Source organism: Scyliorhinus canicula, chromosome 25 (genome assembly GCF_902713615.1).
Source record: "Scyliorhinus canicula chromosome 25, sScyCan1.1, whole genome shotgun sequence".
NCBI classification, from domain to species: Eukaryota; Metazoa; Chordata; class Chondrichthyes; order Carcharhiniformes; family Scyliorhinidae; genus Scyliorhinus; species Scyliorhinus canicula.
The window spans coordinates 22,786,781-22,806,146 of NC_052170.1; the positions used below are offsets into that span (position 1 = coordinate 22,786,781).

Below are 19,366 nucleotides of genomic sequence, written 5' to 3' on the forward strand. Positions count from 1 at the left end.
TTTAATCTTTTTTTCTTAAATTTAGATTACCCAATAATTTTTTCCAATTAAGGGACAATGTAGCGTGGCCAATCCACCTACTCTGCACATTTTTGGGTTGTGGGGGCGAAACCCATGCAAACACGGGGAGAATGTGCAAACTCCACACGGACAGTGACCCAGAGCTGGGATCGAACCTGGGACCTCAGCGCCGTGAGGCAGCAGGGCTAAGCCACTAGGCCACCGTGCTGCCCCAGGAGTGTTTTAATCTTGATAAAATAATGTCATCAAAATAATGGATTAGCGTCCCATCCAATCAGGAAGATAATCTGAAGAGAGAACCAATCATTCTTGGAGTCTAATATACCATGCTCCAGGGTTTGATGAAGAACGTGGTGAAATTGAATCCTTTGCAGTCTGCTGGAGAGTTCAGAATACACTTGCGGAGATTGGATAAAACTCCACAACGTTTATTATTATGAATCAGGAATGAAGACTCCGACTATGTCGCTAAATGAAGGATGATGTTAAGGCATGTCAGATCACACGGCACTATCTGAGCGTCAGTTTCATGTGGTGCGTCGTGCTGATGTTGCAAAATTCGAAAAAGATATCTCGGGAATGTGCACGTTGCTGGCTACGCAAGCATTTATTACCCAGCCATAGTTGCCATTCAGAAGGTGGTGGGAAGCCAATTTATTGAGCCGGTGTAGTCGCTGCGATGCCAGATTCAGTGAGGGAGCGGCGATATGTTACAAGTTCAGGATGCAGAGTGCGGAGTTGTTTCCAAGTATCTGCTGCCATTATCCATCGATATTGTTATGGTGGTAGGTTTGGAGTTGATGGCTAAGGGTCGCTGGTGAGTTCCTACGGTGCATTTTGGAGTTAGTGCTCGGATTTTTAACCTTTAGCCCTGCTACACAGCAACATAGGGATTAGGAGCAGAAGTAGGCTCACGTACCTGCCCTGCCATTGCATCAGACCATGCTGATGATCTGATATTCACGGTGTTAATATGACTTGTCAATGGTAACCCCCAGAATGTAGACAGCGGGAGATTTAGCAACGGCTATGCCATTGAATGTCACGGGGAGAATTTCATGTTGGTGTGGGAGTTATTTGCCACTTGTCAGCCCAAGCTTAGATATTGCCCAGGTCTTGCTGCATGTATTACTGGACTGTTTTAGTGTCTGACCCTCGCATATGATCAGACCCTCCCATGTGATCAGACCCTCCAATATGGTCAGAGCCTCCAACATTTGCAACTCTCAGAGACCCTGAGGCATCCCGACCAGACCGAGCAAATGTTCCACTTAACGTGCTATTTAAAAAATGTTGGATTGGAAGGGGTTAACTGGCCCTGTGTGTTCAGTGACTGTGGTTAATATCATTCCCCATGGACCCTAAATGTGTCACTGGAGGTCCTTCCTGCTCTATGAAAAGCGATTCGTGTTATTGTCTTATCCCATCGTGTCAGCGGGAGCTAACATCTGGCAGAGGTTCCAGAGCGAAGGAGAGGACAGATCAGAATCTGCGAGCGAGATTGGAATATTAGAACAATGGAAAACAACCTGAGAAAAATATCTTTAAATGTTCCAATACCGGAGAGGAGTTTGTCCGAGTGGATTGACGGGCTGACTGCAGATTATTGGTGGATAACATCATTTGTTCGGATCAGATACGCTCTTTACATTTTTCAAAGCGTTTACTATCCAATCCTCGCTATTGCTGGCATTCCTGGTAAGTCTCCCTGTCCCGTCTTTAATTTCAGATTACATGTTTAACTGCATTACTGTTTTTGCATTTACTCTGCCCTGTTCGTTGAGTGATTTTGTTTCTGTTTAGTCTCTGCGACCAGTTATTAACTCGACAAACGCTGTTAAATGTTTTAATAACTCACTGTCTCCTCGATACATGGTGGGATTGCCGAGACATCTCTATATTCAGCCATTCTGCCTGCACTTCTCATTTTATTGTTAATCTCCCTGTTCTTTGCCTATGGGAACATTGGATGACGTTGTCTTCGGTTGCATTCAGAAAAACAGTGCAGTATCCACAGATCCCATTCGAGATCGGACCAATCTCTGTGTTTGACGCAGAGTTTCAACCTTCGCTGTCACATTGAACCCACATTGAACCCACATGGGGGCAGCACGGTAGCATGGGGGGGGGGGGGGGGCAGCACGGTAGCATGGGGGGGGGGGGCAGCACGGTAGCATGGTGGTTAGCATAAATGCTTCACAGCTCCAGGGTCCCAGATTCGATTCCCGGCTGGGTCACTGTCTGTGCGGAGTCTGCACGTCCTCCCCGTGTGTGCGTGGGTTTCCTCCGGGTGCTCCGGTTTCCTCCCACAGTCCAAAGATGTGCGGGTTAGGTGGATTGGCCATGCTAAATTGCCCGTAGTGTCCTAAGAAGTAAGGTTAAGGGGGGGTTGTTGGGTTACGGGTATAGGGTGGATACCTGGGTTTGAGTAGGGTGATCATTGCTCGGCACAACATCGAGGGCCGAAGGGCCTGTTCTGTGCTGTACTGTTCTATGTTCTATGTTCTTTCCATCCCAATTGTGCCTTCAATTTCCTCCAGTATACCATCCTCTGATCACCATCGTCTGTACAATCCATCATCTGCGTTTTAATTGAAACTATTCCAATAATTTGCAGAGATGGATTTGTGCATGCTTCCTTGTTGTTACGGATTTACGGATTGACCAGTACACCATGTGACAGATAAGTGTCATTTCTTTGCAAGTAAGTGATTGAGGCAGAAGCTATTTTCTTCACCACATGGGACACCGATTCTCTTCTGACCAGCCTCCCTGTTTGGAAAATTTCACAAGCACAGCGTTTGCAAAATCCTGCTGTCCATGTGTGAACATATTACGCCCATTGGTCAGATCTATATTCACCCCGACCCCCGCCGCCACTGCCTCAGGGTCAGTACTTGACGTTGCATTTCACTGATGAAATGGGGCGATGGTAAGGTAACAGAAATAGTATGAGCCGCACCCTGCCACTGCCAGTGTGGGTAATGCAGTTCCCCTTCATGTGTAGATAACATGTTGGTGCAACGCCCTTCTGCTGGCAATGCGAGACAGTGTTTGATTGTGAATTCAGTGGATGTTTGAACCCAGCAGACAATGGGTGAATATTAACACTCCTATTTTGTGTCACCCTTCAAATTATTCAAATTACGTTTTTCCATGTTCCCGCGAATTGTCCACCGGTTAATTATGTATTTAATTCTGTGTATAAAATTAATCCATTCCCCTTTATATCTTATCCTGGATTTGGTTTTGTGTTCCATGTTGTGACTTCTTAGTGTGACAGTTGAAAAAACATGAATGCCTGGCGGCTCCGTTAGTGGCACCTCCCACCTTGGCTTTCCATGATGGAAAAGCAGCTTTGAACACGTGTGTCTGAAACATGGTCTGTGCATAGCCACCGAACGCCCGTGTTAATCATGCTCAGCTTAGCACGCCTTAAGCAACAAGGTGAACCCCCATCTAGTGTCATTCAAAATGGGCTAGACATCTAACTGCTAAGCTGAGAGGCTTCTGGCTTACTTTTCGAATTGGAAAGTTTGGAAAGTTTCTGTGAACTACCCCAGGCTTTGCAATAATACTTTACCAGCCCATACTGAACACAGATGCAGAGTGAGAGGTGATTCAACAAGAAGGTGGCCAGAGAATCTGTGTGCCATTCACCGCGAATTGGAACCTCGTACCGACGTGAGGGCGGTGTTCTCAGTGGCCGTTAATGTCACAATTGTATTGAACTTCTATGAATCTGAGAATCTCCATTTGGGAGCCGCTGACATGTCCATGACCCACGAGCGTGCTGTTGATCGATGCATCTACGCGGTGATGGAGATATCTCTGCCTGGTGAGGTTAAAAGATCGTTTTCTCCCTCAGCAGGGAGAAACAAGATGCAAGATCCCATGCTATTTTTGCACAGAGGATTCCCGATAACGAACGTCTCTCTTTGGCCAGGCATATCAATGGGACGCCATACAAGGCATAAGGGAGATCCATTGCATGCATTTCTGTGCATTTCTGCGAGTTTCAGTATGTGATTGTACCTGTAGTATGTTTATGTGTCTGTTTATATGTATGCGAGAGCGAAATTGTGTCCCCGTTTCTGCGATTGTGTGAGTGAGTGCTTGTGTGTTTCCAATTGTTTGATTACGTTGTAAGTAGTTGCACAAGTGTGTATTAGTCAGTGTGTATATCAGTGTGATACAATGAATATATTTCTGATTCCGTGTCTGTGTGTGTGGAGGTGGAGGATTGATTTGATTTGTTCTGTGCCTGGATCTTGTTTGCATGTATATAAGACAAAGAGTGCCTGTGAGTGCAGTTTTGAGAGTTAATGTGTGCCTGCCTCTATGTGTCTGTGAAGGATAAATATTATTTGTGTCAGGAAGGGCAGGTGTGTGAGTGAGTATGTGCGTTACACGTACGTCTGTGTGTGTGTGTGTGTTGTGTCTGTGCTTGTGAATATGTGAGTGTGTGATTCTCTGCCTTTGTGTATATTTGCATGTGTCCGAGACTATGTATTTCTCTGTGTAAGTGTGGATTATATTGCATTGCTTGAGATTGCGTATGCACTTAGGGTGTGAGATTCTGTGACTATGTGTCATCGCACATAGTCTGTGTGTGCAGTTTTTTTTCACGTGATTATGATTTTCTGGTTGTTTGTGCCTTTGTCAGAAAGTGCATGTGTGTGAGTGTTTGTGCGCGTGTACGGGTGTATATATGCGTGCGTCTGCATACATGCACATGTTTATGTGTTAGTACTGTATGTACATATGTCAATTTGATATAAATCGTATGTATCTGTATTTCATGAGACGTCTATGTGTGCGTATTTCTGAGCGAATGTAAATGTGAGTCCGTGTGTGCTCATGTGAGCATGTGTGTGTGTGTCATTGTGTGTGGGTTTGTGATTGTGTGTGTGTGTCTGATTGTGTGCGTATGTGTGTGATTGTGTGCGTGTGTGTGGGTTTGTGATTGTGTGTGGGTTTGTGATTGTGTGTGTGTGTGTGTGATTGTGTGCATGTGTGTGGGTTTGTGATTGTGTGCGTGTGTGTGGGTTTGTGATTGTGTGTGTGTGTGTGATTGTGTGCGTGTGTGTGTGATTGTGTCCGTGTGTGTGGGTTTGTGATTGTGTGTGTGCGTGTGATTGTGTGTGTGTGGGTTTGTGATTGTGTGTGTGGGGGGGGGGTTTGTGATTGTGTGTGTGTGTGATTGTGTGTGTGGGGGGGGGGGTTTGTGATTGTGTGTGTGTGTGATTGTGTGCGTGTGTGGGGGGGTTTGTGATTGTGTGTGTGTGTGTGTGATTGTGTGCGTGTGTGTGGGTTTGTGATTGTGTGTGTGGGTTTGTGATTGTGTGTGTGTGTGGGGGGGTTTGTGATTGTGTGTGTGTGTGTGTGTGATTGTGTGCATGTGTGTGGTTTTGTGATTGTGTGTGTGGGGGGGGGGGTTTGTGATTGTGTGTGTGTGTGTGATTGTGTGCGTGTGTGGGGGGGTTTGTGATTGTGTGTGTGTGTGATTGTGTGTGTGTGTGTGTGTGATTGTGTGCGTGTGTGTGGGTTTGTGATTGTGTGTGTGTGGGGGGGGGTTTGTGATTGTGTGTGTGTGTGTGTGATTGTGTGCGTGTGTGTGGGTTTGTGATTGTGGGTGTGTGTGTGTGGGGGGGGTTTGTGATTGTGTGTGTGTGTGATTGTGTGCGTGTGTGTGGGTTTGTGATTGTGTGTGTGTGTGATTGTGTGCGTGCGGGGGGGTTTGCGATTGTGTGTGTGTGTGGGTTTGTGATTGTGTGTGTGGGTTTGTGATTGTGTGTGTGTGGGGGGGTTTGTGATTGTGTGTGTGTGTGTGTGATTGTGTGTGTGTGTGTGGGTTTGTGATTGTGTGTGTGTGGGAGGGGTTTGTGATTGTGTGTGTGTGTGATTGTGTGCGTGTGTGGGGGGGTTTGTGATTGTGTGTGTGTGATTGTGTGCGTGTGTGTGGGTTTGTGATTGTGTGTGTGGGTTTGTGATTGTGTGTGTGTGGGGGGTTTGTGATTGTGTGTGTGTGGGGGGGTTTGTGATTGTGTGTGTGTGTGTGTGTGATTGTGTGCGTGTGTGCGGGTTTGTGATTGTGTGTGTGTGGGGGGGTTTGTGATTGTGTGTGTGTGTGATTGTGTGCATGTGTGTGGGTTTGTGATTGTGTGTGTGTGTGGGGGTTTGTGATTGTGTGTGTGTGATTGTGTGTGTGTGTGATTGTGTGTGTGTGTATGGGGGGGGGGGTTGTGATTGTGTGTGTGTGTAAGTTACAATGCACATTTCTCTGCTTGTCTGTGTGTGAGTATGTGCGAGTATATTGTAATGCGTCAATGTGTCTGTTTTGTCAGGAAAACAGTGATAGATTTTAGGAATGCATACCTTGATATAAGGTATGGATTTAAGTTGTTTTAATTAGTTGGTTTTGTAGAAGGAAGAATAAAAATATAGTTAGCGTCATGTTAGAAAAATATGTTTCAATGTGTGGAGGTTTTGGTTAGTGCAAACTGTCTTTGTATTGGGAGGCGTTTACCGAGCGGAAAGTGAATGTAACTTTGAGGATGTAACAGTCGTTGCTTTGCACCATGGGACACGTTCAGCACACGTTCCGAGACACGTTCTGACTCGGGATGGTATATGCATAGAATTTACAGTGCAGAAGGAGGCCATTCGGTGCAACATGAACAAAGATGTGCCGGTTAGTTGGTGTTATTGTGTTGTGGGGATAGGATAAGGGAGTGGACCTAGCTAATCTGCTCTTTCAGAGGGTCAGTACCCACTTGATGGGCCGAATGGCGCTGTAGGGATTCAATGGAAATTTATTGGAGCCGATGGATGTGGTATATCTGGATTTCCAGAAAGCCTTTGACAAGGTGCCACACAAAAGGTTGCTGCATAAGATAAAGATGCATGGCATTAAGGGTAAAGTAGTAGCATGGATAGAGGATTGGTTAATTAATAGAAAGCAAAGAGTTGGGATAAATGGGTGTTTCTCTGGTTGGCAATCAGTAGCTAGTGGTGTCCCTCAGGGATCCGTGTTGGGCCCACAGTCCAAAGATGTGCAGGTTAGGTGGATTGGCCATGATAAATTGCCCTCAGTGTCCAAAATTGCCCTTAGTGTTGGGTGGGGCTACTGGGTTATGGGGATAGGGTGGAGGTGTTGACCTTGGGTAGGGTGCTCTTTCCAAGAGCTGGTGCAGACTCGATGGGCCGAATGGCCTCCTTCTGCCCTGTAAATTCTATGATAATTCTATGATAATAACCGAGAAATGAGCACATCACCCACAGAATCACTCACATACATGCACACAGACTGCCCGGCTAAGGAATATAAACAAAGGATAACAACCCCACGCACATTCTTACATATATTCTCACAACATCCCTGACAAAGACAATTTCTGCCGATTGATCAAACACACACACACACACACACAGACACGAAAGTTCACACACAGGTTAACACCAGACACTTGTACTCTCTGAAACTGGCACACAAACAAACAAGCACCAAATTATGCACGCACAGCAAAACACATGTGGGGCGTGATGCCAAACGATTCCACACATGCTCCACAGCCAAACGCGCACGCAACCACTTTCACTGCAATTGAATCACAATCAAAAAATCACGCAACATCATAGACACATGCAGGGAATAATCCACTCTCACACGCACATAAATTCACAGGCACACAATCCCTCACACACGTGCAGCTGCAGGCATTTAGACACATGTCATGCTCTCACAGAATTAGACAAGTAATTCTGAGGTAAGTAATTGAGGTCACGGCCTCAAGAAATGCAGAGAAAACATTTGTCAACATACACATGCAGTGCCAGTTTTTCAATGACTGTGTGCTAATGTGCGTATTCTGTGTGTAGTTTTCTATTCTGTGAGCGTGTGTGTGTGTATTTGGGTTGGTATTAATATTTCTGTTTAGACATGCGTGTGCTTGTCTGTGATGACCCATCTGGATAAGTGTGCGCTCAAACGTCTCAATACGTATCTGTGTGTGTATTTGAGTATGTCTGTGTATCAGAAGTGGGGGGGGGGGTACAGCCAGAGGTCGTAGTTCACATAGGCAGGAAGAGTGATGAGGTCTGGCACAAGGAGTTCAGGGGGTTGGACAGTAAGCTAAAGAGCAGGGTTGTAATCTCAGGATAACTCCCTGTCACGTGCCATTGAGGCTAGAAACAAGAGGTTAGTGGAGCTAAACACATGGCTAAACTGGTGGTGTAGGAGGGAGGGTTTCAGATTCTGGACCATTGGGATCTCGTTTAGGGAAGGTGGTCCCTGTATAAGATGGACGGGTTGCATCTAAACTGGAGGGGCAGCAATATCCTGGCTGGGACGTTTTCTGGAGTCACTCTGTTGGATTTAAACTCGTATGGAAGGGGGTTGGGAACCAGGGCATTTGCTTGGAAAGTGCAATAACTGAAGGGTAAATAGAGTACAAAAATAAGAGAACAAAATTACCCCCAGGCAGAGCAGAAAAGGTAAAATGCAGGAGAATGGGATGAGAAAAATATAAGCCTTGATTAAATGGCGGAACAGACTCGATTGACCAAGTGGCCCAATTCTGCTCCTACGCCTTGTCTTATGGTCTTATCATAGAATCATAGAATTTACAGAGCAGAAGACGCTGTTCGGCCCATCGAGTCTACACTGACCCTTACAAAGAGCACCCAACTGAAGCCCACGTATCTACCCTATCCCCGGAACCCAATAACCCCCACTTTACATTTTTAGACATGAAGGGCACTTTATCATGGCCAATCCACCTAACCCGCACATCTTTAGATTGTGGGAGGAAACTGGAGCACCCGGAGGAAACCCACGCAGACACGGGGAGAACGTGCAGACTCCACACCGACAGTGACCCAAGCCGGGAATCAAACCCGGGACCGTGGAGCTGTGAAGCAACAGTGCTAACCACTGTACTACCATGCTGCTCCGTGCTATCTTTTTAAAATAACTGTAAATGTGTGTTTGGTCGTTTGCGTTGCTGTGTCTTATGAATGTTCATGTCAGTTACGTCGGTGGATTGACCACACTAAAATGCCCCTTAATTGGAAAAAATGAATTGGGTACTCTAAATTTATAAAATAAAACCATGTCAGTTAGTTTGAGTATGTGTGTGTGTTTGTTTGTCTTTCCGTGCATGGTTTTAGTGTGTATGTGTGTTTGTGTGTGAGAGAGAGAGAGATTCCCAGTCAGGAACGATTTGTTTTAATTTCTCTGTTCTGGAGCCCTGTACCCGCATTATGTTCAGCTCTTGTGTCTCTGTGGGACCGTCGGGCAAAACTGTAAACTGGCTTTTTTAGGCTCTCCCTGTCACTTCCGGACCCTCTTTTTTCACCCGGTTCATTGTCACGATATAGTCCCGTGCAACCTATTGGCAGGATGGAGTTGAGATTCTAAAATTGTTTACTTCGGGAATGTGAAGGGATGGCCAATCTGAAAGTGACAACATGCTCACTGGAGAGGAAGATAGATCAAAATGAATACACACTTGATCTTCAGCATGAAATATTGGACATTTTGCAACATTCTTTCACTGCCAAATTTTTGATGACTGTCCAGAAGTCAGTTAATTTGAGAGAAGAAGATACTGAGAGAAGAGATCGTGGTCCGAATAGAAAAATACTTGTTTAGAAATCCCCTCAGTCAGCACAATGAGGTTATGAATTATCCGACTGAGTATGTGTATTAACGATAGAGGAAAAACCACAATTTAGACTAAAATCTAGAAATATGAAAGCTCTTTGTCTGTGAGAATAGAGGACTAAATCTTCCCTCCTGCAACGTTTTCAACCAGTACCTGACAATTTCAGAGGGGTGACCTGTTTATGTGCTTCACTACTATTGATAATGATAATAATCGCTTATTGTCACACGTAGGCTTCAAAGAAGTTACTGTGAAAAGCCCCTGGTCACCACATTGGGGGAGGCCGGTGTGGGAATTGAACCCGGGCTGCTGCCCTGTTCCGCATTACAAGCCAGCTGTTTAGCCCACTGTGCTAAACCAGCCCCTCCTTCAGTACAGGTTATATATCTATCAATATTTTTTGTTATCTTGGTGAATTTATTTATCAGGAGAAAGCGTTGCGTTTAGCGTTTCGAGTTTTGCAATGTTGACATGTATATTTTTCATTTGCTATATCAATTAGAAAGACACCTGTTCTTCGCATGTTCTTGAACAATTCCGCGCTTGGGATGGGGTGGGACATTCCTCTTCAGGAATGCATCTTAGAGAGGTGGACGAAACGCAAAATTTTGATACATCTCTCCACTGCTGGTGAAACACTCTTGTTCCTTTCTGTCACGCTCAGCTCCCTCATCCCTCTGGCGCACCCCCATTGCCCCCTCAGCTCCACCAACACTTCTGCATCCCATCCCTCCCCGGAACAAAGTTGTATAATTTAATATCCACTTCCTTCCATTGTTCTCAGTCCTTGCCTTTTGTTATTTATGGTTCCTCTCCTCACAATATATCACAGGATGCAGCAGCCAATTTGAAACTATCAATTAAAATGGCAGCGTCTACCACAAAAGGATGCATTATTTAATTCTGCTTTTTTTTCTTTCTTCCTTTCAGTGAACCTAATCACGATTACGATACTGAGGAGAAAAAACTGTGGTCTCTCGAAATGTGTCAGTTTTTACCTGGTGGCCATGGCAGTAGCTGATCTACTGGTTGTTATATTCGACTTGGTTATGAGACACATTCCGATTGTTTATCGAGAATACTTCCGCTTCCTATTTTCTGTTCGCGTGTGTAATATCCACGCCGTCCTGCTTTATGCAGCCACTGACTGTTCTGTTTGGTTCACTGTCACTTTCACCTTTGATCGTTTTGTCGCTATTTGTTGTCCAAAGCTGAAAAGTAAATATTGTACTGAGAAAACGGCGGCTGTTGTTTTGGGAACAGTGACTGTGCTCGGCAGTTTAAAGAACTTGTTCTGGTATTTTATGTTAACAGGATGGTATTGGCTCGAGAACTTCCCCTGGTTTTGTGGATACGCAGTTGATGCTGTGTTAAATCCGTTCTGGGTGACAATTGAGTTTCTACACAACATCCTAACTCCGTGTGTTCCATTTTTACTGATTCTGCTGCTCAATGTTTTCACCATCCGACACATTTTAGTGACTAGCAGAGCCCGCAAGCGACTTCTGGATCAGAGCAGCGGAGAGAGTCTCAAAGATCCAGAAATGGAGAGTCGAAGGAAATCGATTATCCTACTCTTTGTTATCTCGGCTAATTTCATCCTGTTATGGTCAACGTTAATGGTTTATTCTATATGGATTCGAATGGATTATTTAGGGTTTGAGTTGATTGATTTAGATTGGATTGTTATGGAATTGGGCTTTATGCTCCAGCTACTGAGTTGCTGCACAAACACTGCAATTTACGCCATGACACAGACCCTGTTCAGAGAGCATTTGAAAAATGTGCTTAAGTATCCCTTCGCTCAATTTATTAAATTCATTAAATAATGAGAATAACTTATTTACTGAGAGTTTCCAGAATTTTCTATTCTTATTTCACATTTCAGAGAGCAGTTGAAGAATGTACTAAATTATAACTTTATCCAATCATCCATAAGAAGAACTCAATTATTGAGAGTATAAATAAGTTATCTATTTATTTCCTATTTCCAGCTAGAAAATCCTCTCTCGTCCCATTGGCAGCGGCAATGACCTCACAATGCTTGAAAAAACGTGACATTCCTGCCATTGACAGTATTGCCTGTATCATACTGATTGTACGACATCATAACATTGCGCATATAATGTCCTCCCATCAAGATATTTCCACAGACTCAATGGAAATGTAAACCCACCATCGAAGATAACTCTTTCCCAATTTTTCATCATTCAAAGCGCTCCCACTAAATTCACAACTCGTCACAGTGGTCCACTGTCATTGTTATGTGCGTCTATTCAGCATAAAGATCCCTCACGTTGCACTCACAGCATCTGGAAGCATCCACAGGTTCACAGAATTCCACTGGCATTGTCATTATGTCTGTTCTGCATCCATATCTGTCACCAACGATTGTCAGAAGCACCCAACTCCTCACAACACTCCATTTCCATTATTTATTGTGTATTTCCATAATCCAATCCCTCACACTGACAGTACTGAAACAGCCATCTCGACAAAACATTCCACTGCCATTGTTCAATTTGTCTTGATTTGAAGGAAAATGTAACTGGTCTGATTAGTAAGTTTGCAGACGACACAAAGGTTGGTGGAATTGAGGATAGTGATGAGGACTGTCAGAGGATACAGCAGTATTTAGATTGTTTGGAGACTTGGGCGGAGAGATGGAGTTTAATCTGGACAAATGTGGGGTAATGCACTTTGGAAGATCTAATGCAGTAGGGAATATACAGTGAGTGGTAGAACCCTCAAGAGCATTGATAGTCAGAGAGATCTAGGTGTACAGATCCACAGGTCACTGAAAGGGGCAACACAGGTGGAGAAGGTAGTCAAGAAGGCATACGGCATGATTGCATTCATTGGCCGACGCATTGAGTATAAAACTTGTCAAGCATTTTGTAGCTGTATAGAACCTGAGTTAGGCCACACTTGGAGTATAGTGTTCAATTCTGATCGTCTCGTCACACTACCAGAAGCATGTGGAAGCTTCAGAGAGGGTGCAGAAGAGATTTACCAGGATGTTGCCTGGTATGGAGGGCATTAGCTATGAGGTTGAATAAACTCGATTTGTTCTCACTGGAACGACGGAGGATTAGGGGCGACCTGATAAAGGTCTACAAAATTATGAGGGGCACTGAGAGAGTGGATAGTCAGATGCTTTTTCCCATGCTGGATGGGTCAACTACTAGGGGGCATAGGTTTAAGGTGCGAGGGGCAAGGTTTAGAGGAGATGTTCGAGGCCAAGGTTTTTGCACAGAGGGTAGTGGGTGCCTGGAACTCTCTGCCGGAGGAGGTGGTGGAAGCAGGGACGGTAGTGATCTTTAAGGAGCATCTTCAAAAATACATGAATAGGATGGGAATAGAGGGATACGGACCCCGGAAGTGTAGAAGATTTTAGTTTAGACGGGCAGCGTGGTTGGCACAGGCTTGGAGGGCCGAATTTACAGAATTTACAGTGCAGAAGGAGGCCATTCGGCCCATCGAGTCTGCACCGGCTCTTGGAAAGAGCATCCTACCCAAGGTCAACACCTCCACCCTATCCCCATAACCCAGTAACCCCACCCAATACTAAGGGCAAGTTTGGACACTAAGGGCAATTGATCACAGCCAATCCACCTAACCTGCACATCTTTGGACTGTGGGAGGAAACCGGAGCACCCGGAGGAAACCCACGCACACACGGAGAGGATGTGCAGACTCCGCACAGACAGTGACCCAAGCCGGAATTGAACCTGGGACCCTGGAGCTGTGAAGCAGTTCTGCTATCCCTAATGCTACCGTGCTGCCCTGAAGGGCCTGTTCATGTGGTGTACTTTTCTTTGTTCTTTCCATGATAATATCCCTCACACTAATTGTACAGAAACACAGAACTCCTCACAATACAAAGTTCCATTGCCCTTGTTCAGTGTGTCAGTTTATCATGCAAATCGTTACACTGTCAGTATTGAAATACCCAAAACCTGAGTACTCCATTGCCATTGATTTTTTATTTTTTTTAAAATTTAGATTACCCAATTATTTTTTTAAATTAAGGGACATAGAACATAGAACATAGAACACTACAGCGCAGTACGGGCCCTTCGGCCCTCGATGTTGCGCCGACCTGTGAAACCATCTGAAGCCTATCTGACCTACACTATTCCATTTTCATCCATATGTCTATCCAGTGACCACTTAAATGCCCTTAAAGTTGGCGAGTCTACTACTGTTGCAGGCAGGGCGTTCCACACCCCTACTACTCTCTGAGGAAAGAAACTGCCTCTGACATCTGTCCTATATCTATCACCCCTCAATTTAAAGCTATGTCCCCTCGTGTTGGTCATCACCATCCGAGGAAAAAGACTCTCACTGTCCACCCTATCTAACCCTCTGACTATCTTATATGTCTCTATTAGGTCACCTCTCAGCCTTCTCCTCTCTAACGAAAACAATCTCAAGTCCCTGAGCCTTTCCTCGTAAGACCTTTCCTCCATACCAGGCAACATCCTAGTAAATCTCCTCTGAACCCTTTCCAAAGCTTCCACATCCTTCCTATAATGTGGTGACCAGAACTGCACGCAGTACTCCAGGTGCGGCCGCACCAGAGTTATGTACAGCTGCAGCATGACCTTGTGGTTCCGAAACTCAATCCCCCTGCTGATAAAGGCTAGCACACCATATGCCTTCTTAACAGCCCTATTAACCTGGGTGGCAACTTTCAGGGATTTATGTACCTGGATGCCGAGATCTCTCTGTTCATCTACACTACCAAGAATCTTGCCATTAGCCCAGTACTCTGCATTCCTGTTACTCCTTCCAAAGTGAACCACCTCACACTTTTCCGCATTAAACTCCATCTGCCACCTCTCAGCCCAGCTCTGCAGCTTATCTATGTCCCTCTGTATCCTATAACATCCTTCAGCACTATCCACAACTCCACCGACCTTCGTGTCATCCGCAAATTTACTAACCCATCCTTCTACACCCTCTTCCAGGTCGTTTATAAAAATGACAAACAGCAGTGGCCCCAAAACAGATCCTTGCGGTACACCACTAGTAACTGAACTCCAGGATGAACATTTGCCATCAACCACCACCCTCTGTCTTCTTTCAGCTAGCCAATTACTGATCCAAACCGCTAAATCACCTTCAATCCCATACTGCCTTATTTTCTGCAATAGCCTACCGTGGGGAACCTTATCAAACGCCTTACTGAAATCCATATACACCACATCAACAGCTTTACCCTGATCCACCTGTTTGGTCACCTTCTCAAAAAACTCAATAAAGTTTGTGAGGCATGACCTACCCTTCACAAAACCGTGTTGACTATCACTAATCAACTTGTTCTTTTCAAGATGATTATAAACCCTATCTCTTATAACCTTTTCCAACATTTTACCCACAACCGAAGTAAGGCTCACAGGTCTATAATTACCAGGGTTGTCTCTACTCCCCTTCTTGAACAAGGGGACAACATTTGCTATCCTCCAGTCTTCCGGCACTATTCCTGTCGACAAAGAGGACATAAAGATCAAGGACAAAGGCTCTGCAATCTCCTCCCTGGCTTCCCAGAGAATCCTAGGATAAATCCCATCTGGCCCTGGGGACTTATCTATTTTGACATTTTCTAAAATTGCTAACACCTCCTCCTTTTGAACCTCAATTCCATCTAGCCTGGTCGACTGAACCTGAGTGTTCTCCTCGACAACATTGTCTTTCTCCAGTGTAAACACTGACGAAAAATATCCATTTAATGCTTCCCCTATCTCCTCTGATTCCACACACAACTTTCCACTACTATCCTTGATTGGTCCTAATCTTACTCTAGTCATTCTTTTGTTCCTGATATACCTATAGAAAGCCTTAGGGTTTTCCTTGATCCTATCCGCCAACGACTTTTCGTGTCCTTTCCTCGCTCTTCTTAACTCTCCCTTTAGGTCCTTCCTGGCTAACTTGTAACTCTCAAGTGCCCTAACTGAGCCTTCATGTCTCATCCTAACATAAGCCTCCTTCTTCCTCTTGACAAGTGCTTCAACTTCCTTAGTAAACCACGGTTCCCTTGCTCGACAACTTCCTCCCTGCCTGACAGGTACATACTTATCAAGGACACGCAGTAGCTGTTCCTTGAAAAAGCTCCACATTTCAATTGTACCCATCCCCTGCAGTTTCCTTCCCCATCGTATACATCCTAAATCTTGCCGAATAGCATCACAATTGCCTTTCCCCCAGCTATAATTCTTGCCTTGCGGTATATACCTATCCCTGCCCATTGCTAAAGTAAACATAACTGAGTTGTGATCACTATCACCAAAGTGCTCACCTACATCTAAATCTAACACCTGGCCGGGTTCATTACTCAGTACCAAATCCAATGTGGCCTCGCCCCTTGTTGGCCTGTCTACATACTGTGTCAGAAAAACCTCCTGCACGCACTGTACAAAAACTGACCCATCTGTAGTACTCGAACTATCGTATTTCCAGTCAATATTTGGAAAGTTAAAGTCCCCCATAACAACTACCCTGTTACTCTCGCTCCTGTCGAGGATCACCTTTGCAATCCTTCCCTCTACATCTCTGGAACTATTCGGAGGTCTATAGACAACTCCCAACAGGGTGACCTCTCCTCTCCTGTTCCTAACCTCGGCCCATACTACCTCAGTAGACGAGTCCTCAAGCGTCCTTTCTACCGCCGTAATACTTTCCTTTATTAACAATGCCACACCGCCCCCTCTTTTACCATCTTCTCTGTTCTTACAGAAACATCTAAATCCTGGAACCTGCAACAACCATTCCTGTCCCTGCTCTACCCATGTCTCCGAAATCGCCACAACATCGAGATCCCAGGTACCAACCCATGCTGCAAGCTCACCCACTTTATTCCGGATGCTCCTGGCGTTGAAGTAGACACACTTCAAACCAGCATCCTGCTTGCCGGTGCCCTCTTTCAAACTTTTAACCCTATCCCTGACCTCACTACTCTCAACATCCTGTACACTGGGACTACAATTTAGGTTCCCATCCCCCTGCTGAATTAGTTTAAACCCCCCCGAAGAGCACTTGCAAATCTCCCCCCCAGGACATTGGTACCCCTCTGGTTCAGGTGAAGACCATCCTGTTTGTAGAGGTCCCACCTACCCCAGAATGAGCCCCAATTATCCAGGAAACCAAAACCCTCCCTCCTGCACCATCCCTGTAGCCACGTGTTCAACTCCTCTCTCTCCTTATTTCTCACTTCACTAGCACGTGGCACGGGTAACAACCCAGAGATAACAACTCTGTTTGTTCTAGCTCTCAGCTTCCACCCTAGCTCCCTGAATTTCTGTCTCAAATCCCCATCTCTCTTCCTACCTATGTCGTTGGTACCTATGTGGACCACGACTTGGGGCTGCTCCCCCTCCCTCTTAAGGATCCCATAAACACGATCAGAGACATCACGAACCCTGGCACCTGGGAAGTTGTTAGGTGTTCCGGGATTTCGATGTTTTCAGAAGAATAGGGAGGGAGGTAAAATAGGAGGGGGTGTGGCACTGTGAATTAGGGAGTGCATCACAGCTGCAGGAAAGGAGGTAGTTGAGGAGGGTTTGTCTACTGAGTCAGTGTGGGTGGAAGTCAGAAACAAGAAAGGAGCAGTCACTTTATTGGGAGTTTTCTATAGACCCCCCAATAGCAGCAGTGAGATAGAGGAACAGATTGGGCAGCAGATCTTGGAAAGGTGTAGAAGTAACAGTTGTTGCCATGGGTGACTTCAACTTCCCTAATATTGACTGGAACCCCCTTACTGCAAATGGTTTGGATGGAGTAGATTTTGTCAGGTGTGCACAGGAAGGATTCCTGATTCAATTGTCGATAGGCTGATTAGGGGGGAGGCCATATTGGACTTGGTGCTCGGCAACAAATCAGGCCAGGTGTCAGATGTCTCGGTGGGAGAGCATTTCGGTGACAGTGACCACAACTCCTTGACCTTTACCATAGTCATGGAGAGGGATATGAACAGACAGTATGGGAAAGTATTCAATTGGAGGAGGTGAAATTATGCCGCTGTTAGACAGGAGCTGAGGAGGATAAATTGGGAACAGTTGTTCTTGGGGAAATGCACAAGAGTAATGTGGGGGTTGTTTAAGAAGCACTTGCTACGAGTGCTGAATAGTTTTGTCCCACTGAGCCAAGAAGAAATGGTAAAGTGAAGGAGCCTTGGATTACAAACAGAGGTTGAGTAGACTGTACACATTGGAATTTGGAAGGATGCGGAGTGGGGGGGGGGGGGGGGGGGGGGGGAGGGGGGGGGGGGGTGGGGGGGGGGGGATCTTATAGAAACATATAAAATTATGAAGGGAATAGATAGGATAGATGCGGGCAGGTTGTTTCCACTGACGGGTGAAAGCAGAACTAGGGGGTATAGCCTCAAAATAAGGGGAAGCAGATTTACGACTGAGCTTAGGAGGAACTTATTCACCCAAAGGGTTGTGAATCTATGGAATTCCTTGCCCAGTGAAGCAGTTGAGGCTCCTTCATTAAATGTTTTTAAGATAAAGATATAGTTTTTTGAAGAATAAAGGGATTAAGGGTTATGGTGTTTGGGCCAGAAAGTGGAGCTGAGTCCACAAAAGATCAGCCGTGATCTCATTGAATGGCGGAGCAGGCTCGAGGGGCCAGATGGCCGACTCCTGCTCCTAGTTCTTATGTTCTTATGGATGACAAGAGAAGTGGAGCTTCTAGTCAAGAGGAAGAAGGAAGCTTAAGTCATGGATGTGATGAGACACATTGATGAAGGTTGGGCAGTGGATGTGGTGTATATGGATTTCAGTAAGGCATTTGATAAGGTTCCCCATGTTCGGCTCATTCAGAAAGTTAGGGGCATGGAATACAGGGAAATTTGGCTGTCTGGATACAGAATTGGCTGGCCGAAAGAAGACAGCGAGTGGTAGTGGATGGAAAGTATTCCGCCTGGAGGTCGGTGACCAGTGGTGTCCCGCAAGGATCGGTTCTGGGACCTCAGCTCTTTGTGGTTTTTATAAATGACTTGGATGAGGAAGTGGAAGGGAGGGTTAGTAAGTTTGCCGATGACACAAAAGTTGGTGGAGTTGGAGCTAGTTTTGTGTGTTGTTGCAGGTTACAGCAGGACATTGACAGGATGCAGAGCTGGGCTGAGAAGTGGCAGATGGAGATCAACCTTGATAAATGTGAAGTGATTCACTTTGGAAGGGCTTTGGAGGGGCTGGTTTAGCACAGGGCTAAATCGCTGGCTTTGGAAGCAGACCAAGGCAGCCACCAACACGGTTCAATTCCTATACCAGCCTCCCTGAACAGGCGCCGGAATGTGGCGACCAGGGGCTTTTCACAGTAACTTCATTTGAAGCCTACTTGTGACAATAAGCCATTTTCATTTTCATTCATTTCATTTCATTTGCTGAATACAGGGTTAAAGGCAGGATCCTTGGAAGTGTGGAGCAACAGAGAGATTTTGGGGTCCACGTACATAGATCCTTCAAAGTTGCCACCCAGGTTAATAGGGTTGTTAAGAAGGCGTACGGTGTGTTCGCTTTCATTAGCAGGGGGATTGAGTTAAAGAGCTGTGAGGTTTTGCTGCAGCTTTATAAAACTCTAGTTCACCCACACTTGGAATATTGTGTCCAGTTCTGGTCGCCTCATTATAGGAAGGATGTGGATGCTTTGGAGAGGGTACAGAGGAGATTTAC

The 19,366-nt window shown here is 45.5% G+C and overlaps 1 protein-coding gene across 1 annotated transcript; it reads left to right on the forward strand.

The window, feature by feature from the left end:
- Positions 1–925: 925 nt before the first annotated feature.
- LOC119957016 (probable G-protein coupled receptor 139) lies at positions 926–11,518 on the forward strand. Its single transcript, XM_038784600.1, has 2 exons — positions 926–1,719; positions 10,620–11,518. The coding sequence occupies exons 1-2, from the start codon at positions 1,539–1,541 to the stop codon at positions 11,516–11,518; spliced, it is 1,080 nt and encodes a 359-aa protein (XP_038640528.1). The 5' UTR covers positions 926–1,538.
- Positions 11,519–19,366: the final 7,848 nt, after the last annotated feature.